The following is a 23,527-nucleotide window of genomic DNA, read 5'->3' as shown; positions in this document are numbered from 1 at the left end:
AGAGGCATTTCATTCATGCAAAATGTAAGTTATTGCATATTATATGATCATGCTAACAGGGAAATAAAAATTGACAATGAACACATACATCATTGCAAGGTTTCTTTTTCCTCTGCGTTTTAGCTCCAGTGCTGGAAGAAGAGCTTCTACTTCTGATATCACCATACATTTCATCAGAGGAAGAAACCACCTACACCCAAAAATGTTTTTGTAAATTTAAACCACCACTAAAGCAAGAAGCCACTAAAAAAACCAAATCTGTTTTAAACATCGCATATATCATATGCATAGGAAGTCACACATGCATATCAGTAGTCACACATAGCAACAGAAATTTGCTTGACCCTGGAACACTTTTTTTGTTTTTGTTATTAATAATTTAATTAGTAATTGTTGCTATGGAAATTAATTAGTTGGTCACGTACTAATTGCATGCCAAGTTGTATGCTCCAACTTCCAACCGTTTTGAAAATTTATGAGGGGGGGTCCATCCTACCCCCCCCCCCCTTAAGTGTTAGTGACTAAAGTGTTTAAAGTGTTCTAGGGTTAGTGACGAAGGTGTTTAAAGTGTTCTTAGGTTACTAGTATAGCATATACCTCCGTTTCTCTCTAAAAGAGTGTTATTCTTAGCTTTGACCTCATCGATATGTTTTTGTTGCTGGGCATTCTTTTCTTCAAGCTCCTTGTTTTTCTGTTCACTATCTGCGAATGTTATTGCAATCCTTACTAAATATCTTGTCTTCGGAAACCTATTTATAGTAATAACATTATAGCAATAATAATAAAAATAATTTTAACTTGTAGTATTTCCATTTGTGGTACCAGTCACAGGGTTCTCATTCATTCTTTTCAAGTGAAGTGGCTTTGATTAAACATTCATGCAAAATAAAATAAAAATCTGTAAGACAGAATTTGAGCTATTTTTTAAAGGGGCAAAATATCACATTTCCCAATTTTGCGAAAAATCGGTCTTACAGATTTTTATTTTATTTTGCATGAATGTTGAAGCAAAGCCCATTTATAATTTCTGAAATTTTGAGGTGGGGTCATACGGGTAGATTTTGAGAAAAACGCTGTTAAAACGACTAGTGCTCAATCCCCTCCTAAGCACTCGGCCATACATTTTGGCTCTTTATTGATTGTTTATTAGCATTTTTATCGGTCAAATGTCGCATATGATGGCTTATGCTTTAAGAAACAGTAGTAAGAGAAAGAAAGAATATTCCTGAATATTTTTAAAGAGAGTTAAACGTTTTGCTCATTTTCCCCCTCAAAACTGTATTAAGCCACCTTAAAATGGTGTTTCTATTTATTAAGCTAAAATATTTTTAATCTGGGTAACTACTGAAACAACATCTTGAAAAAGATGCTTGAAAAAACCATTTCATTGGAAAACCCATTTAAAAATAAAAGCCATTTAAATTCCACACACCTTTAATGCGGTCATTCAGGTTTGAATTTTCAATACACAACTGTTTTGACCTTTCCTCTTCAGTCTTGCATTTGATCTTTAGGTTTACATTTTCACGCTCCAGACTCTCGATGTGTTTTAGCAGTTCACTCCAGATAGGGGGATCTTTCGGTGAAACCTTCACTGTTTGGGTGTCTTCGACTTTTGCCCTCTTGTAGAAAAAAAGAACGAAATTTAAATGAATTATACACAAAAGCGGACTCACCTTTCTGGGAGAAATATAGTTTATGTTTCCAGTTATGCGAGTGTCGTTGTCAGCCTGAGTTAAATGTGTTTGACAACTATTTCGGCCTGACAATTTACCCCGACCAGCTAAGTCCTCAAACACTGAAACAAAACGCTGTGGGCAAATGGCGAGTCTTCCAGAGCACTTGTCATCGGGGGAACATATCAGAAAACAGCAAACATTACGATTTTTCTGTCTAAGCTCTTCGTGATGTCGTACACAGAGGTACACACTTTCTTGAAACCCGTAGTTTAAAGAGTCTCGGGTTTTGGTCTTGATACCTGCACAGGGGCTATGAGAAAGGAAAAAAGGTTTTGATGAGTGTTTAACAATTAAAAATGTCATTAGAATGTATTTATTTTCAAAAAAGAGATTTCTATATTAATATCACTTGGTAATGCGACAGTAGCTGTTTAAGTGAAGTATTTTTAAAGACATAAGCTTCATCGCGTAAACCTTTGGCTAGTTATACATTACTTTGGCTGTATGTTTACACCTAATCTGAAAGTTGGTTTGTTTTTGTTTTACTTACTAGTGGAACCATCCATAGCACGCCGTACACTTTACCCAATTCATTAGTCCCGTCTTTTTGTTCCTGGTGGCCATTTCTGTTCACAATGCCTGCAGGTTTGGTTACTTGAATTTCCTAAATATTAAATTGGCATTATTTTAGTAACAGAAATTACAGTTAAATTATTTTTTTAATGAGATAAAAAGGAGGAAATGATATTTGTTAGATGAGAAAATATTTTTTTTAAATTTGAAAATGTATCTTCAACATATTTTTGAAACCATTTTGTAACATATTTTTACTACGACTTAGTAAAAGAATGTGTTAAGCATGTTAAAAAGAGCTTAAGGGCGAAGTAGCAAGTGAACAGTCTTGTCCGCCTTGACACTGCTCTCGATCGTATGCAATTATTATTGCCCTCTTATCTGCAAACATCTATGTACATCTATGTCCATGAAGTATTTACAATGTGCATACCTTTTCGAGATCTTGTTGTCCTTGGTATGACGCCAATTGCCCCAAAAGGTTCCAGTCTCTAACATAAAACCACAGAAACATGTGACTAATTGATTTATTAGAAGTGCAAACCAGAGAAATTCGTGTTGGTTTGCAGTTAACTACCTCTGTAAGACAGAAACCTCAGACTTTGTCCCTGCCGTTTTTCAGTCATTTTACTAAACTTCGTAGAAGACGGACATCTCTATAAGACGGACAGTTTGTGTCTATCCGTATGGTGTCCATCATAGATAAAGTCACTGTAAACTTAAATTGTTCTTTCTATGAGTTACCTTCGCCGTTTCCGGATTTCATCACATCGTCTTGTGAAGAAGGATCCTTTGGTTCGTCTTAAGTTTCTTTGTTAGAAAAAAAAATAAATGAGTATTTTTTTTGGTCGAAATTTTCATTTTTGTAACCGCGATTCACATAATAATGACATAAATAATTACCTTCACCTTTTCCGGATTTCATCACATCGTCTTGTTAAGAATGATCCTTTGGGTCGTTCTTAGTTTCTTTGTTGGAAAAATAAAATTAATTACTATTTTTTCTTGGTCGAAATCTTCATTTTTTAACGTGATTCACATAATAATGACATGAATAATTAACTTTACTGGACTGTTCAACTTACCTCATTATAGGAAATTAACGCTTGTGTTAATTAAGGTATTGGAAATTAACGCGACTTAAATTAACGCGAATTGAAGGAAAAATTACTTCCCAATAAAGGAAATTAACGCAAAAGAGGGGGTAATCAATCTTACAGAAGCAGGATCATAGCATCCTTAAAATGGTGTTTCAGGCCGCCAATCACCCCCTGTCGCTTTTTATTCCGCGTGTAAAGGCCTGCTGCTACAATTTACGGACAAGGTCAAGCTTCCGACCAAGCATCAAAAGTGAGCGTTTTAAAAGTACATTCATTGAGCGTTTAAGTTTTATATAACCTAGCTTTAGAATAACAAGGTCACAGAGACTTTTAACTTATTAAGTAGGTAAATTTATATGCTTTCAGAACTTTTTTTAATCTTGTAAATCGTGTTAATTTTTATTGCTTGTAACTTAAGATATGTATTTTTATCTTTTGAATCAATAAAGACCCCATAAGACCACTGTTCTAACACTGACCAATTGGAAAGCCTCTCTCCTTCGAGGGGTCATCTCCATATACCGACTCTCTGTTTATGGCGTCATCTGAAAAACAAAAAGTTGTTGACGGAATTCTTCAAATCGACTGAGATTATGCAGCAAAGTTAAGACACGAGTGAAAAACGTTTCGTCTTCCTTTTTAATGGATGAGTTTATATAACAAGCGGATACCTGCAACTCCTCTTCGTAAAAAAGGCAGCTTCTTTTTGGGTGTTGAATGGCGAGGGGGGCAGAAAGGTATGACCGTTACATCTGAAAACAACAACATTGAAGGTTGCATTTCTGTTGAACATAATCACATCATAAACATACAACAACAAATTCAAATCCTCTCTCGGGTCTGAGTGAGCTAACATTTGACATATAAGAAAGTTGCTAGTATCCAGTTTATGATTCAGTGTTAACAAAGAACCTTTCAAATATAATATATACAGTAGAACCCCGGTAACTCGAACTCTGATAACTCGAACAACCCAGCTAACTCGAACTAACTTCCATTTCCCTTGGATTTGAATCCACATTTCAGTCTTATTCAATCGACCCCGATTACTCGAAACCCCGTTAACTCGAACTTTTTTTCGTTTTCCTTCAGAGTTCAAGTTACCCCCCATCCCGTAAAAAAAAATTGTTGATTACGGAAACCGGATACCGGGGTTCTACTGCAATATGTTTCGCTTCAAACTGGTTAGAAGAGGGGACTGGTCATGAAAGCCGGCGGACTTCAAAGGCGCCAAACAATAGCGGCTCTCGGATGTCTAGCCTGAAAACAAAAGGGCGGAAGATATGGACGCGCTTTTCATATTTGGCGATAATTTGGACGCAACTTTAGCTGCATTAGAGGACGTTGAAGGTGTACAAGAAGAATTTTCAGTTGCTGTGAGTAATGTAAGTGTGAAAAAACGGATTTTTGACTCGAATTCTCTCGATCGAACAAGTTAAACAATCTGCACGATCTTGTTTCGTATTTAAGCAACACACTCGCAATAATTTTGCCAATCGAGCGATCTTGTCTTCCATACAGACATTTATTCTTGTCTTTAAAAAATTTTAGGCATTTGACTGTACTTTAACTTATGGCAGCATTTCGTTTATTCTTCGTTTTTAGGCACAGACTCAAGAAAGGCACAGACTCTGTGGAAAGAAGTACAAAACTAGGGGAGGATATAAAAAACATAGGGCCACATAGCATACAGAAAATAATAGGGATGGTCAATCGGAAAAGCAGAAGGACTCATCTGCATTCATCTTCATCTGCTGTTGCTGTTTAACAAGGTGAGACTACATACAGTGTATAACTTACAGACACAATTGGTAAGGATTTTATCGTGCACTTCAAGGAAAGAAAAAATAAAGTTTGAGTAACGTATTTTAGCTTTCAGTCACTTACTTATACTGTCAACTATTTTATCTATATATAATTCATAGCCTGCATAGCAGGCACCCATGCAGTTTTTACTCGCGCATTTGGCAAATACAAAAGGCGCGAGACGGCCATGCTTGCTATCTTTTTTCCTTTGCGTGACCGTCTCACACCTTTTTCGTTCCAAAATGTGCACCAAAAAAATTAACACAGCCCGCTGCTATGAAGCTTTTGTATGTAATAAACTAAATGTAGCTCATTAAAAGTATTACATTGTGTTTTTTTATTTTCAGGTTACAAAGAAGGTATTTGGCGAGCAAGAAAACGTTACAATCCACTCTGCTTTCTATGGCACTCAGCTTTCACCTGAACCATCAACTACTTCAACAAATGAGCCAACAACAAGCTCTTCCAGTGGATCTGAATGTGTGTCAAATCAACCTGGATCGAGGCCATCCGAAACGTCAATAAATGAGCCAACAACAAGCTCCGTGAGTGGATCGGGACGTGCGGTAGATCAACCTGGAACCTGTGCGAGATACCAACCTCAGCGATTCCAGCTCTTCGAGAAAGACGACAATAGAGCTTATATCCAAACGATCAATGCCCTATGATGTGCCAACAGAAACTTTTTCCATGATTGACCGTTTGGACTCCTGTTCTGTCCTTGGAACGGCAGGTCAAGAGGGCTGGCCATCAGAATTTGCCCCTGAGGAAGGAATGTGTAGGTGTGGCTCACTACTAGGCACGACACGAAGTCATCCAGGTTCAAGCGGCGAAAGCCGGGGTAAAGCTTACCTGATCACGAAGCTGAATTCCTTCCGGATGGTATCCATATATGTTCGTTTCTGTACCAGCTGTAAAGCCATGCATCAAGCTGACACACTAAAAACAGGTAATTGACGACAATGACTTCAAAATATTGTTAGATTTTCGTTTGTTCTTTGGCACTTCATCGTTTTGGCAAAACAACGAAAAATCAATCAAACAAAGAAACAATAAAGACAATATAAAAAAGCCAAGAAATTTAAATGAAATAGCAGTCAGCAGGCCAGAAAGAACTAGAGAGCCCGAGAGAGCTTACACAATTGTTTTTTCGAAACAACTCGTCAGAACGTTACTACGAAAAAATGTTTTTATTTCTGGTATTTTAGGACTTTTTAACGTCAGCGACAAGGTATTGGTCTCTCTCGACATCTTAAGAGAATGGAGGGAGCACTTCAAAAGGGAGAGAGGTGCAGTATTGCGTATTATCATTATATCAGGACTAATAATCAATTATGATATATCACGTTTTTTTCTATATGTTTCTTCTAAAGGATAGTGCTATTATCATGATATATCTTTGGTGATATAAGGGGTTGATTTTTTGATATTCGGCAATGGGGTTTTCTCTGATTATAAAGATATGTTATCATGATATTATCAGAATACTTAAATAAGTAACTATTTCTCTTTTCCCTGTGATACAGTGATTTATCATGATATTATCAGAATATATAATTAAGTGGTTTTTCTTCTCCTCCCAGTGATAGAGTGATAAATCATGATATTATCAGAATATTTAATTAACTAACTTAATTTCTCCTCCCAGTGATATAGTGATAAATCATGATATTATCAGAATATTTAATTAAGTAGTATTTCTTCTACTCCCAGTGATATAGTGATAAATCATGATATTATCAGAATATTTAATTAAGTAGTATTTCTTTTCCTCCCAATGATAGAGTGATTTATCATGATATTATCAGAATATTTAATTAAGTAGTATTTCGTCTCCTCCCAGTGATATAGTGATAAATCATGATATTATCAGAATATTTAATTAAGTGGTTTTTCTTCTCCTCCCAGTGATAGAGTGATTTATCATGATATTATCAGAATATTTAATTAACTAACTTTATTTCTCCTCCCAGTGATATAGTGATAAATCGTGATATTATCAGAATATTTAATTAAGTAGTATTTCTTCTACTCCCAGTGATATAGTGATAAATCATGATATTATCAAATATTTAATTAACTAACTTTATTTCTCCTCCCAGTGATATAGTGATAAATCGTGATATTATCAGAATATTTAATTAAGTAGTATTTCTTCTACTCCCAGTGATATAGTGATAAATCATGATATTATAGAATATTTAATTAAGTAGTATTTCTTCTCCTCCCAGTGATAGAGTGATTTATCATGATATTATCAGAATATTTAATTAAGTAGTATTTCTTCTTCTCCCAGTGATATAGTGATAAATCATGACATTATCAAATATTTAATTAAGTAGTATTTCTTCTAGATCTCCTCCCAGTGATAGAGTGACTTATCATGATATTATCAGAATATTTAATGAAGTAGTATTTCTTCTCTTCCCAGTGATAGAGTGATAAATCATGATATTATAAATATTTAATTAACTAACTTTACTTATCCTCCCAGTGATAGAGTGATTTATCATGATATTATCAGAATATTTAATGAAGTAGTATTTCTTCTCCTCACAGTGATAGAATGATAAATCATGATATTATAAATATTTAATTAAGTAGTATTTCTTCTCCTCCCAGTGATAGAGTGATGTATCATGATATTATCAAATATTTAATGAAGTAGTATTTCTTCTTCTCCCAGTGATATAGTGATGAATCATGATATTATCAAATATTTAATTAACTAACTTTATTTCTCCTCCCAGTGATATAGTGATAAATCGTGATATTATCAGAAATTTAATTAAGTAGTATTTCTTCTACTCCCAGTGATATAGTGATAAATCATGAATATAATTTAATTAATAACTTTATTTCTCCTCCCATATTATGAATCGGATATATCAATTTAATTAAGTAGTATTTCTTCTTCTCCCATGTTAGTGATAATATATATTTAAATATTTAAATAAGTAGTATTTCTTCTACTCCCATGTAGAGTGATAAATATTATCATACTGCACTTACCCTAACCCTAACCCTAACCTAACCTAACTCCAAACCCTAACCTAACTAACCTAACCCTAACCCTAACCTAACCTAACCTAACCTAACCTGCCTAACTAACCTAACCTTAACCCTAACTACCTAACCCTAACCCTTACTCAAACGCTAACCCTGAATAACATTGCCTCTGAACTCTAACCCTAATTTTAAACGATAATTAATTAACCCAGACAATCCCAATACGTAAATCTTACCCCATCTTACTAAATACGTATTTGAAAGTTGAAGAAAATGACGCAGTACAAACTAAATATTTTCTGGTTTGTGAATGACAGCCATTAAAATGCCAAAGAGTGAGTTAAAAAAAGCAAAATCGGGTGTACGAAAGTTAATCTTGCCGTGTCTAAAGGAGAAATAGAATGTGATTATGTAGTTTTGTGGAAATTTTGATATTATCACGATATATCATAATATCATTGTGTCTGTTATTGCTTGAGTGAGATTTGAAAATGATAGTGATACATGATATGATTCTAATTGATAGTGATACCTTGATAATGATAATTTTAAAATTTGATAACAAAAAGTATTCTAGCAACTATCATGTAAATACGATATGATAATGATATTTTTGATATTTAAAACGGAAAAATATTTTTTGATATTATCATGCAGTTATCACCAAAATATCACTGAGATATCAAAATATCATTATCAAACTAATGATATTCTATCATGATATTTTGATAAACCGCAATCCTGCACCTTAGTGTCAAAAGGGGAAGTCCAGTTTCAAATGTGATCGACACAACTGTCTCGTTCCTGGCTTTAAAAGCACAGGTAAGCTTAGATTTGTGGATTCATTGGTTATGAAAGAAAAAAAGCGCTTCTCATGCCAGAAACAAGCCACTTGACCCCTCGTTAGCCATAGTGCCTTGCTCTATGTCTACAGACTTATATCAAAGTCTCCTCAGGGAGAATAGAGCCATAATGCTAAGGATACTCAGTTTTTATTATTCACTTTTTTTATTCAATTTAATTCACCGTCCCAGTTGTCAGAAGGAGAGATCACATACATAAAGGAATTATTATACAACGGCTTTTATACCTATGTTGCGTTGAGCACAAGAGATCTAAATTCCGTAATCTGCGGTATTTGTGGGGTAGCAGGGGAAAGTCTTTAAAGCTCCCCCCCCCCCCCCCCCCCCCCCCCCCCCCCCCCCCAACTTGGAAAATTGCTCCGCCGTCGCTGTATACAAACTTGGAATGATTCAATAGACAAAACTTTTTTGTTTATGTCAGGTTAAATTTCCCAAAAAGACGGAGGCTACTGAGCCAAAAACACTGGAGGAAATGTTGCAAGATGTAAAGTTTTTACTGCTATATGAATTGCTAAACAAGAAAAATCCATCTTTCCCGTTGACCGATTTGACCTGACTCGCGTGTCAGACAAAAAAAGTAAAGCAGAATTCCTTTTGATCTCACCAAACTGCCTATGTTAGCACAAGCTCTGCGAATCCAGACTCATTTTACTTTGGGCCAACACGAGTCTCAAAGCTGCATTGAGGCGTCTGCTGTAGCTCCATGTTCAGCCAGCGGTGTTGATATGAAGTTGAAGTTTAACATGGCGGCCACAAAGATCCTACACCCTCTGCGTAATGATACCAAGTTGAGGAATCCTTAGTGAGATTATACCTGATTGAAGAAACGTTGACCCAAAAAAGCATAAATCAAAAATGATATGACCTTTTGGAATTATGGGAAAATTGGATCAATGTATGCCTAATTAATATGCAATACTGTTTCCTCTTGGCAATTAATGATCACAGATCACTGCTGAATGCCGAGTGATTTACTGTAGAAAATTATGGATACTGTCCATGCTTTTCTTAAGGTGACAAAGTTAGAAAACAAAGGCCAGTTTAACCGATATGAGATTCAAAACTTGCCAAAATCACAACAGTAAGTGAACTTATAAAGTTTTTCTGCTGACAAAATTCCTCTGAAAACATTTTAGGCCGACTTTGAAACAAACATGCAGGACTAATAGGGGACTTCAAACTACAAAGATGCTGTTAGATTCATTGCAACCAGGCCATATCAAAGATTAGCTAATTAACAATAGGAAATGATTAAGATGCTTTTTCCTTTGTTTCAAACTGACGACCGCATTTTCGGAAAGTCAACACTTTCCGTATTTTCTGGAACCTTTCCCAGGAAATTTCTGTACCATTCGCTCTTGTTCCTAAATTTCGGGAATTTTTGGTCGAATGGAAAACGCCCAAGATCTTGCTTCGCACGCCTCGCACAAGACTCTTTGTACATTATGTGGTATAATTGGTCTCAGATGTCTTCCTCCTATGGTCGAGATGGGCCCGTACATGTGGAAAACCGCAGTAAAACAAAGGAATAAATGTCGCACCGAGCTCTAATATTTTTTTTAGTGGATCTGTGACAAGGTAAAGGACAAGGTACCATATATGCAATATTATAAGGGTCCAGAGTCCCATGAGGTATCAGGTAACAAAGTGTTTCTTGCATTAATGTTTGGAGTCTCACCAAGCCTTGTGACTACAGTCATATCTACATGGCTCCCTCTCCTTTCCCTGGAGTTGAAACCAATGATCCACACACGAGGAAGCAGAAAGATACTACCCGGATTGTTTTTTAAAAAAAAAACAAAAACGTTATTGCAATCATAGACTGCACTGAAGTGCCTATACAGCGGCTATCATTAGCTCTTGCTTATGGTCAAATTTACTCTTTCTACAAAGGTAGGCCAACAAGCTGCTTGTTGCTTGTACCCCCGCTGTCAAACAGTGCAGGAGGTGCCATGAGTGACAAGAGGCATGTGGAGGAGAATGGCATAATATCAAAGTTTGAGCCGGAAAGCTTCTTCTAGATGATTGAGTACTTGTGTGCATGTTGCCAAGGCTTGTGTACCATGTTGTATGGTGGATGTTTTATCACGCCAGTTTTAATCTAACAAAGCAGAAGTGGTTCATTTACAAGCGCCACAACTAGAACCACAAGTGCAATGAGAACCAAAAACGGCTTCCCAAAACAAAGGAAAGGGAAATCGAGTTATGGCAAATGGTCCAATGAAGAACAGAGTTTCCTGGTTGATCTGTGGTCGGAAAAGTACGACCGTCTAGAAAGCAAAGTCACGGGGGAAGCCTGGCAAGAGATCTGTGAAGACAGTAAAAAAAATGCCAGAGGAATATCACGTGCATAAGTCCCAAGCGTAACAGAAACAAAATATGGATCACTTATGAGTGTAACATCTCAACAACGAATCATCTATCTAATTCCTTTTAGGATTACGATGCACTTTATACAGAGATAGCCCAAAAAACACCCAACTGAGGAACAGGCTTAAACTTTCTTTGAAAAGGTATTGTTTTGGCATCATAAAAAGCCTCATAAAAATGCAGAGTTCAAATTAACAATATAATTTTATCATGATTATATCATTTTCTTATTTATTTATTTTCATTGCTAAAGTCTTCGTTCATGGATAACCTTATTTAACTCCCTTGGAAGGTTGTGTCAGGGATTACATTAGATCGCAATCTTAATTTTATGTATCATGTGAACGAGCAAGTGAAAAAAGCTTGCGCTAAAGCATCTGCCTTGCGAAGAATATGCAAATTCATACCAATAGATGTTATGGGCCATCTATATAAAGAGTTTATTTTACCACATCTAGAGTATTGTGGGCCCTTACTGCTTGGTGTGGGTAACACTCAGTCTAATAAACTGGAGGACACAAACAATTATATTCTTGGATCGATTTTAGGCTTTTGCAGGCAAACCCATGAGTTTCTTTTGAAAACTGTAGGCATTAGCTCGCTAGAACAGCGCAGGAAATTTCAGGCATTAGTCCTTGTGTATAAATGCTTACATAATCAAGCTCCAAGCTATATTCAAGATCTCTTTAATTTTAAAGTGTGCTCATATAACCTAAGGGGGTCCGGAACAATTTTAGAGATGCCTAGATGCAATTTGGAATGGCGGCATAAGTCCTTTTCTTTCGTCGCCGCCAGGATCTGGAACTCAATACAACCATTTGTGAGGGAAGCTAACGATCTTTTAACTTTTAAACGATTACTAGATAAATATTTTAGGTTTAAATATTTTTAATGGTTTTAATATTTAACTCTTTTTAGGTGCCTATTATTATATTATACATATTATATTATTATACGTATTTATTATATTATACATAGATAATTATATAATATTTTTTTTCCTGTTATACAATTTTGCGTTCACGCACACATTTTAACAAACGCTTGGGCTTCTAGTTGTCGCATGGGTAAATAAAGTATTGTATTGTTGTATTGTATTGTATGTGAAAGAACGCATTACACCTTACATGCATGCTATGGTTTATCATGTCCCACAATTCATGGCCAAGCATTGTGGCATTAAAACATTCACTGGCCAAGGTAATACATTTATATCTTTATAAATTACAAAAACCAGTTAATATTTATTCAAAAACATTTCCTTCAAAATGTTTAATGTTCTCATGTACCAAAAATGGTTAACTCCTTCTCCCTTGTAGGAGTTGAAAAACTAAATGGTGATTGCAGGTGAATCCACTTACATCACTCAAATAAGTGGGATGCTGCAAAGGATGTTCTAGTAGTGCAGAAACGGCTCGAGAATCTTCAAGCTTATGAAAGGACCTCAAGACAATACACCGAAAGAACATTGGATTATTAGGAGAGTGCCATTCTAGAAGACCAAAGAAGAAGCGTATTTTCTTGATAAAACACCCATGGTGTTTATTTCAAAATTGACCAGAAGAGCCAGCATTTATTCGATTCCAGCAGTTTGTACAAGCCCCATGTTTCTAAAAAAAATGATTTTTATACAATTTTTTTGACAGCCGTATACATCAACATTATTTCCAAAGCATATAAAACGTTGAATAAATGATAAAGGGGTTTATTTTCAAATATAGCTGGGAGACCCAGCATTTAAGTGTGAGGAACTTTATATTGTGTTTTTACTCAATATGATTCAAGTTTTGTTTAAGCCAGCGGTTTCGCTAGACCCATCCTTCCTGAGATTGTTGAACATGTGTAGAAAATGGCGCCATTGTGTTTTAGCACCTGTGTTTTCCTGTGTTTTATACGAAGTTTAGTTTAGCTTGAGAGTGTCCATACTCAGAAAGCAGTAAGGGACAACAACGTTTTACCAACGTGTGACTAGATGTTTCTAGATGTGCCTACATGTTTTACAAATGGTCACGAATAAACTGAGTTGAAGCGTCGTTTGTTTGCCTTAAATCGACCCGTCACAGTAAAACGTTGTTGAAGTAGGTCTTGTTGCCAGCCAGCCGGGGATTGAAAGTGTGTTTTCAAGTTGACTGTGAACTCAGTTACCTTGAAATTTGTTCGCTCCAAGTTGCCAGCCAACCTGGAGATTGAAAGTGTGTTTACTTCAACTTTTGTTTTGTATGTCAAGTTGTCAGCCATCTATGAGTGTGGATTTCTTTGTTTTAAGTTGTCAGCCAAGATTAAATGATATTGAAGTCTGCTGGGGTAATGTGTTCAATGTACATTGATATTTCTGGTGAACGTAATTTTCAATCGTGAGTGTTATAGAGGAGAAAAAAAATAAGTAAGGCCAAGCAGCAGGTCACAAAGCCTCACGAAGATTAAAGAAATGCAGACATTGAGATTTTGACAGTCTTAATGGTTGAACTTGAGAAAATGTTTCATTGATTTTTGCTTGATAGATGAGGAATATGAAACTCTGGTTTCAGAAGAAGACAATGCAGAACATATGATCATTAATGGATTAGACATCACTGCGTACAGAGCAAATGTAAAGGAAGCATACAAAGGGGCAAGAAACAGTGTTACCCCAATCAATCAATGGGAATGGGAAGAGTGTCAGTACTCAAAAACATAGTATATTTCACGCTCAATAATATTCCCCAAAGCAAAGTTTCAATGTTGAAAACTCTGAAACGAAACCAGCGTCTACATGCAAGTGTCTTTCAAGTGTCAATCAATTTTCGTGTCAGTGATTTAGTTAATCAGCAGAACTGCTATGACTGAGAATGCTCAAACTAGCATAATTCAATACAGCCAAAACACATTCTCGTACCCAGGGTCTTCGCTCCTTTTGACCAGCGGTCTAGAAACGAGCGACCCTGGAAAGTTTTGTGTCGAAGTTCAAAAATATCGAACTTTCGGTTGAGTAGCGCATGCTTTGCTTTTAAAAGCATGACTCGACGAACATCTTGGTGTCTTACTTCCGGCCAGTTTCTTGTTTTCAAAACCAATCGAAAATCAAGCGGAACTCTCAAGAGTCGCTCTTGTCGTCAAGATTGTGCAGTATGGAACAAAGACTCGAGGTACAAGATTGGGTAAACATGTGACAGCAAGATTAACAATTAATTCCTCCAGTAACACACACGCAAAATTGTAAATTAGACATTCCTCTGAATGCTCACCCAAAGAACTGGAGAAAACATTGAAACAGATGTGTGGAGTTGAGAATTTCAGAAAACAAAGGGGAATTACCGATTCAACTAGCAGAAATAAAAAAGGGATTTAGGACAATTAAAACAACACAGTTACTGCACGTATAGTGCATTTGAGCCCAGATTTTTCATGCACTGGGATTTACCAAACATTTCACTGCAGGGACTGGGATTTGAGCAAAAAATAGGCTTGGAAATGGGATTTGGGCAAAATTTTGGGTGAGAAATGGGACCCTCCTTGAAGACAAGAGTGACCTGCCAGTCGTTGTCTCTCCGTATTCAACATGAGAGATGAAACGTCTGTTCAAGATGGGCTTATTTTCAAGGGAGCGAGAGTGGTGCACACTACTCAGGAGAATTCACAACTCACAGTGGGGAGTTAATGGTTGCCTGAACAGAGGGCGGGAGTGTCCTTATTGTACTGGTATCACAGGGGTCAATAACAATCATGCGTGCGAAAAACTTGAGAAAAACCTTTCAGCAAATCAAAGGGAACAGGTTCTGGTGGGAGTGGCCAGCATTACGAGGGCTTCGATGAGAAGGATGCTGTAATTATTTATGGTGGGAAAAAGATAGCCGGACTGGAAAAGAGTCTACCGGATCCAGAGGTGGAAGATGTGTACTTGAAGTTACGTACAAAGCTTAATGACCACTTCACTCCAAAGAAAAATAAGCATCCTGCGAGGTATTTATTTCTGAAAACGAGGCCACACATGGGTGAAACCACAAGTACATGTGCCTCAAGGTTGTGAGAGAAAGCAAAGGAATGTGAGTTTGGAGCTACATTCAACGAGAGAAATTTGCAGCATATAATTCAAACCATTGATAACAAGATGATTGAGAAATCCATTAGCAAGACATGGGACCTATCATCTGAAAAAACTGATACAAATGCTAATAAAATTATTGGACCTAAAAGTAAACTTTTAATGAATAAGAAAATAGTTAGCAATTCAAAAATCGATGTGAAATCATAACAATTTAATTTGTCATGTGCCATGCGTGCGCCCGCATTATGGATTGATCAGCATCATACTTTCCCGCCATTGCTTTTGCTCCACCATTCACTGACAATGGTGGAGTTTTGTGTTTCGTGTAGATTGCTGTGATAAATTCTGTTTCAAATGTGGGGCAAAAGTACTGAGTGGAAGAAAAAGCAATGCAAAACAGTAAAACGCATTTCTTAGCCTCTAAAATGTTTGAAAAGAAAAGTCCCTACAGGTTCAGGATCTTCGAGATCTTGCAGCCTCCACAGCCAGAGCTCTCCAATTAAGGCATGCTCAGCCATTTACAGTTGCTCGTGGACAAAGCAGCCACTTACTCCTGAGCCAGCATCGAAAATTTTCACTTGTCCATACATTAAGTCCTACAAAGGGAGCGTGCCTAAACATTCTTCACGCACTCAGATCTGAAAGCCCTGATTACCACCTTGCCTACTTCAGCTTTCACCTGTCTACCTAAAGCCAGACAAACTAAGTCATGCAAGACGTGGAATTACACTGGGGAATGTTCTTGCAATGCTACCCAAGCCATTTACAAGGAACACCACCACTGCATGTTTGTGACAGTCTGGAACACCCCATGCTCCGTTGTAAGAAACAGAAATATCCCATCCCCATTCTCCTACTGGAGGGAAGACCACCAAACAGTTGTCTGAATGACAAAACCTTCCTGTTTCTTTGACCGATGCAGTTTGCGCTTACAGCCAAGGAGTTCTTAATTATAAAGGGGCATGAATTCCAGTTTCTTTGTATTTTAATTTGACTGCATGGTAATCCTATCTAAAAGCATAAGACGACAAGATCATTATAGACTTTCTATAGTTCGGTTGGCCCATTACACTGGGGAATGTTCTTGCAATGCTACCCAAGCCATTCACAAGGAACACCACCACTGCATGTTTGCGACAGTCTGGAACACCCCATGCTCCGTTGTATTTCAGTTCTACCAAAATCTACTTTAAAAGATTACAGTTCGGCAACCAGAGCAAACGGTCAACACATCTTTAGCACTTATATTTGTAAGGAGTAATCTTATCATTCAGTCTGCGGGCCATATCACTGCAACCCTTTCAGTACGGATTGCGTCATTTCATCATTACAGTGTGTCCCCAAGCTAGATTTGCCTGAGCCTTGGATTGTACATGAACTCAGTTTTCTGCCGGATGCCTCTGTTAATTCTTGCATTCCACCAGCTTTCTTAATGAACCTTACAAATTACGACTACTAGGAAAAAATCGCCTCATAAGTTTCATAAACCAGCTTGGTCCTGGTTGCCAAGTTTTCAAAAATGACCTCAAACAGGCATATCGCCAAATCCCTGTGGATCTGCCTGATTATCATATCCTTGGCATGTATATTGATGGCTTATTTTGTTTTCATAAGACTTTACCTTTTGGTCTGCATTCTGCTACTATTGCCTGTCAATGCACAACGAAAGCCCCAGCTTTTATTTTAAATAAACACGGCATTTTGGCTGACATTTACACCAATGACTTTTACAATGTGCACAACCCGCTTCCTCGCATAATGACTTTCCATGCATGAACAGACTTTTTCTGAACTAGGATTACAAGCATCACCTGAAAAGGACACCCACCCAGTTGTGAAATGACTTGTCTCGGCATACAGATCAACATCAAGAAGAAACTTTGTCATCCAATGAAAAGCAAAGTCAATATTGCAAAAGACTTCTGATTTTGTTAAAGAATTAAGATTTTTTAGCAAAAGCAAATTAGCTCCACTGACTATCATGTCCATCGATTAACGTAATTACTGTCTTAGTTTGTTTAAAGGCCCATGTTCACAAATGTCAATGAAGAAAACCAGCAAGCAACATGACCTCGCAAAGGTGCTAAAGGAACACCAAGCGACATTATTGTGCAAAGGTTGACCGCAGAGGCCGACAATAAGCAAACGTTTCACCCGGTACAACTGAGAGAGTTTGTCGAGTTTGCCAGCGATGATTTGACCCTTAAAAATGTGAAGATTGCTTGCGCGGAACACTTTGGCTATCCGGTAAGCTCGTGCGATGTCCTGGTATCAAACAAGGGACCATCATGTACCAACATATACCAAATACCTCACTGTAAAGATAAGGTAAGCTCAAGAAGTCCTTTACTGATAGAACTATTAACTGCAGGCGTCAAAGCTTTTGCAAGTGTTAAAGCACAGGCAGGCGACCCAAATTCACGATTCGAGAAATGGATTGGATAAATTATTTATGCAATCGTACGAGTGATGTATGTAAGCGTATCGAGTTGAACGTGACTACTTGAATGGCACGATGTTGTGTTACAACTTAGGGCTTGATTACATATGGAATTACAGCCTGGTCTGCCAGGCTGTAATTTTCTTGCTATAACATGAAGAATTTCAGCCAGGTTGAACACTTTCAAAAACCATATAATTATCGTGGCAGTCAATTTCTTTTGTTGAAAACCACTAGGCGTTCTTTTTGTGGAAAAAAAGAACGCCTGATTGCAGGTTACTCTGACCTGGTTTAAAAAACTGGGCTGGAAATTTTGTCCCAGGCTAAAACTCTCTCCGTGTAATTGCAAATATGTTTTAAAGAAGATTTGCTTTAAAAGCGGGGCTAAAATTATCTCAGCCCTGCAAACTGGGCTGAAATTCGCCATGTAATCATGCCCTTAGGCCGTTGGGAATTTGAGCCCTCTTTAAGACTTTGTATGGAGTTTAAAATAACATAAATGCGATACTGCACTGTGTCAGTGAAAAAAATTGCACTTCTTGAGAAATGTAGACTGTTTGAGCAAACAACAAAACTGTTGTCAGTGAAAAAAATTCACTTTTTGAGAAATGTCGACTGTTTAAACAAACAAAAAAAACGCTGGTCAAAGAAAAACAACAAAGGCGGCTATGTGAAACAATTAAACTTTTGAAAAGCACTATGTTTGGCAAGACCACTGTTAATTTTACTGTTTTACAGGTGCCCAGGCACCGTCACCTCATGTTTGCCAAGTCTTGTGCCGTGCTAAGAGCTGGTACATCGATGCAACATTTAAACTCTGTCGTCAACCATTCAACCAGCTGTTTACAATTAATGCATTTGTCCAGAGTGACAAGTATACCAAACAATTCCCCCTTGTGTCGATGATCATGTCTGGGAGAAAAAAGGATTATAAAGCTGTTTTCCAGGCCCTCGCCCTCATCCTACCAGTCTCGCCGCATGTGAAAAAAATCACAGTCGACTTCGAAATGGCATTGTGGTCAGCGCATTGCGTCATCTACCTGTCCGTCAAAATCCAGGGCTGCTCGTTCCACTGGACCCAAGCTCCATGAAGAAAGGTATGTTATATGATTTAAAAATCATCGCACTTAAATTCTTACACCAACCACCTTTTAATTCATGAAAATTGTGTCTGACAGATATGTTCATCGAAATGCCGATTCTAATATTAACGCCCAAACACTGAAATTCATTTGTGTTATTAGTGATAATTTGATCTACATCACAACACTGATATACATCAAATTATTCATTAGAATTATTTTTCCCTTGTTATTTTTCAGGTTCAAGCACTAGGCCTGCAAACTACCTACAATACAGACCAGGGAACCCATGATTTGATAAGTAAGATGATGGCTCTTCCCTTCTTGCCAGCAAAAAAAATCAAGGGGTCCTTCCAGAAGCTACATGAAATGCGCTTAAGAAGTTCGCCAAAAACGTGGAGGACACCTGGATCAACAGCACCTCCTGGCCACCAAACTGCTGGTTTGTGTACAGGCAGTCCATCAGAAAAAAACCTATTTAAAAGACATTTTTTTTCAAGAAACATTGGCAGTTCAGTATATAATCTTAGGACTTCAGGAAGGAACCTAGCCTTACCTGTAACTGACACGGACTACTACTGAAAAAGTTTTGCTTATACTGAGTCAAGATCTGGAATGCATTACCAGACGATCTATCTATCTATTTATTGATTTATCTATCTAATATTGATGTAATGTATATGAAATAATTCATATATGAACTGCGGATGGATATGAAAGTGATAAATGATCATCGCAGTGAATTTCCAATTTAAGCAATTGGAATAAAGAAGCCTGAAAAAAAATTCAGGGCTTCAACAGGATTCGAACCCGTGACCTCCGCGATACCGGTGCGATGCTCTACCAACTGAGCTATTGAAGCCACACATTGGGAGCGAGGTCAATTGTGAGTTCATATTTTACCCGTGAGAGGAGTGAAATGATGTAATGTATATGAAATAATTCATATATGAACTGCGGATGGATATGAAAGTGATAAATGATCATCGCAGTGAATTTCCAATTTAAGCAATTGGAATAAAGAAGCCTGAAAAAAAAAAAAAAAAAAATTCAGGGCTTCAACGGGATTCGAACCCGTGACCTCCGCGATACCGGTGCGATGCTCTACCAACTGAGCTATTGAAGCCACACATTGGGAGCGAGGTCAATTGTGAGTTCATATTTTACCCGTCAGAGGAGTGAAATGATGTAATGTATATGAAATAATTCATATATGAACTGCGGATGGATATGAAAGTGATAAATGATCATCGCAGTGAATTTCCAATTTAAGCAATTAGAATAAAGAAGCCTGAAAAAAAAAAAAAATTCAGGGCTTCAACGGGATTCGAACCCGTGACCTCCGCGATACCGGTGCGATGCTCTACCAACTGAGCTATTGAAGCCACACATTGGGAGCGAGGTCAATTGTGAGTTCATATTTTACCCGTGAGAGGAGTGAAATGATGTAATGTATATGAAATAATTCATATATGAACTGCGGATGGATATGAAAGTGATAAATGATCATCGCAGTGAATTTCCAATTTAAGCAATTGGAATAAAGAAGCCTGAAAAAAAAAAAAATTCAGGGCTTCAACGGGATTCGAACCCGTGACCTCCGCGATACCGGTGCGATGCTCTACCAACTGAGCTATTGAAGCCACACATTGGGAGCGAGGTCAATTGTGAGTTCATATTTTACCCGTGAGAGGAGTGAAATGATGTAATGTATATGAAATAATTCATATATGAACTGCGGATGGATATGAAAGTGATAAATGATATCCATCCGCAGTTCATATATGAATTATTTCATATACATTACATCATTTCACTCCTCTCACGGGTAAAATATGAACTCACAATTGACCTCGCTCCCAATGTGTGGCTTCAATAGCTCAGTTGGTAGAGCATCGCACCGGTATCGCGGAGGTCACGGGTTCGAATCCCGTTGAAGCCCTGAATTTTTTTTTTCAGGCTTCTTTATTCCAATTGCTTAAATTGGAAATTCACTGCGATGATCATTTATCACTTTCATATCCATCCGCAGTTCATATATGAATTATTTCATAAACATTACATCATTTCACTCCTCTCACGGGTAAAATATGAACTCACAATTGACCTCGCTCCCAATGTGTGGCTTCAATAGCTCAGTTGGTAGAGCATCGCACCGGTATCGCGGAGGTCACGGGTTCGAATCCCGTTGAAGCCCTGAATTTTTTTTTTTTTTTTCAGGCTTCTTTATTCCAATTGCTTAAATTGGAAATTCACTGCGATGATCATTTATCACTTTCATATCCATCCGCAGTTCATATATGAATTATTTCATATACATTACATCATTTCACTCCTCTGACGGGTAAAATATGAACTCACAATTGACCTCGCTCCCAATGTGTGGCTTCAATAGCTCAGTTGGTAGAGCATCGCACCGGTATCGCGGAGGTCACGGGTTCGAATCCCGTTGAAGCCCTGAATTTTTTTCAGGCTTCTTTATTCCAATTGCTTAAATTGGAAATTCACTGCGATGATCATTTATCACTTTCCTATCTAATATTGTGTGGTACCTAAATAACATCAACCTAAAAGGTCATACTGTCAAAAAACATATTCTTTCTATAAATCTTTCCTTTTTTATTTAGGACTTAAATAAAAAATCACAGGAAGACTTACTGCTTATTATTTTTTATTGTATTTACAGAACTAATACAACAAGAGAATACTATCGCAGATATTCAGCCTTAACAAGTTTATTAATTTAACCTTGTTTTCCCTTTCCAGAAATCCTAAAAGAACTAAAAAAGTTAAAGCAAGAAGGTAAGGCTGAAAAGAATAACAATTAAATACTTGATGAGTTTTGGCATGAAAACATTTTTTACATGTGAATATAAAGAGATCACAACAAATCACACCTTTCGCAACAAAAATGCGAACTTTAGTATTTGAACTTTTTTTGACCAAACATTTCTTTTTTTTAGGCATGAAATGTTGGCAGTGTGGCCGCCAAGGCCACATCAGGAAAAGACTGCCTTAATCAGACCACTGGCCGCAACCATGGCTAGTGGTCAAGACGAGGTTATCAAGGACAAGGACGAGGCTGTGGCCGTGGACGTAACCACGGCCAAGTCCAATTTGTTAATAATTTTTACTAAAGCAAAAGAAATCTTAAGTCAAAAGGCAATAAAATGAAAAAAAAAATGACACTAATTCTTGCAAAAGAACATCTTTTTTAACAGCTGTTGACTTTAATTTAATGTCTATTCAATGTCTATGAGCTGGAAGGTTTCAATAATAATAATTATTATTATTATTATAAAAACAATATATAATTATAATAAAAACCCTTCCAAAATCCTTTGCAACTAAAAAATCGTCAATGCCAAATAACTTGGTCAGTTTAAAGTCGGCAGAAGTAGTACTTCGTATAGAAATAACTGTTACCATAAACTACTTCTTGTATAAGTCGTAGGTCGATGATGTCATTAGTCACGTAACTTTGCTCAGAAGTTCGTTTTTGCTCACTGTGACGAAAATAGTTTGTTACTGAAAAAGCAGTCATTGCAGTTTGAAGCACATTGGTGTGAGGCATTTTGGACTACCGAGGTACCGAACAAAATACAAATATTAAGGGAGCTATGCACAATTTTCAAAAATGGTAGTCTGGGTACAAGTGCGTATCTGGCATTGCATTAAATGTAAGGTTAACAAGAAATTACATGTTGGTAGATACTTATATGTTAACTACTTAGGCAAAAATTTACTTTGTTGGCCAAAAAATTTACTTGGAGTATTGGAGCCATCTTCCATAATTCACTTTTCTGCAGACGATGTCACCTCACATGCCAACATAAACAAGACCCTGACGGTGCAGGAGAGGTAGGGGAAAATTACATTTCGAACGAGAAACTCATTCCCTTTAACAAAATCCATTATTGCTAATATACTATACATAAATTTCAAGTTAGAGGGGGGGGAGTCCACAGACTCACTTTTTGAGTCTAATGCTTGCGTGCGCTTTGCGCATGCGCATTAGACTCTTTGTTATATGAAAAAAGCTGTTAGCAATCCCAAGGGAATGGTTCGGGATCGATAATCGTTCGCTGTAATGTAGAAAACAATGATCAGCTGCAAGAACGGACTCCGTACGGACACGCACGATTAGTTTCAATTAAAAACAGCCAATCAGCGACACGTGTTCCCACGCATAATTAAAAGTTCTTTCTCAAGTCACGATTATTCAACACTTGAACAGGACGTAATAATTTTCCAGTTAAGACATTTGTAAGCTTTTTGTGAAAATAAATCTTCGTTTTCAGTTCAGTTAAGCACTTGTGTTTTCGTCTTGCTTAAAAAGCAAGACGTCTTTGAGAAAAAATATTTCGACGGCGACTCGCGTTTATTTACACAATGCGACCAAATATTTATTTTGTTTTAAAAAATAGAAAACTTTACCTCGTATTTTGTATTTAAGTCATTCGAATTTTGACCAATTTTTTCTTTACAGTGCAAACAAAAACCTTCAAAAATAAAAGATGTACATGGATAAATGTAAATCAAGTTACGCGACTAAATTAAAAATGTGTTTGTTTGGCCGCT

At 37.1% G+C, this 23,527-nt stretch overlaps 1 protein-coding gene across 1 annotated transcript; it reads right to left on the bottom strand.

Moving 5' to 3' along the window:
- On the bottom strand, nucleotides 1-2,042 carry LOC144648445 (uncharacterized). The gene is made up of 3 exons (XM_078507997.1): nucleotides 1,433-2,042; nucleotides 598-702; nucleotides 1-190 (listed from the first exon to the last, which is right to left on the bottom strand). The coding sequence occupies exons 1-3, from the start codon at nucleotides 2,040-2,042 to the stop codon at nucleotides 174-176; spliced, it is 732 nt and encodes a 243-aa protein (XP_078364123.1). The 3' UTR covers nucleotides 1-173.
- Between the last annotated feature and the right edge of the window lie 21,485 nt (nucleotides 2,043-23,527).

Source organism: Oculina patagonica, chromosome 4 (assembly GCF_052425735.1).
Source record: "Oculina patagonica isolate OP01 chromosome 4, crgOcupat, whole genome shotgun sequence".
Classification (NCBI taxonomy): domain Eukaryota; kingdom Metazoa; phylum Cnidaria; class Anthozoa; order Scleractinia; family Oculinidae; genus Oculina; species Oculina patagonica.
This window is presented reverse-complemented; position numbering and strand designations above follow the sequence as displayed.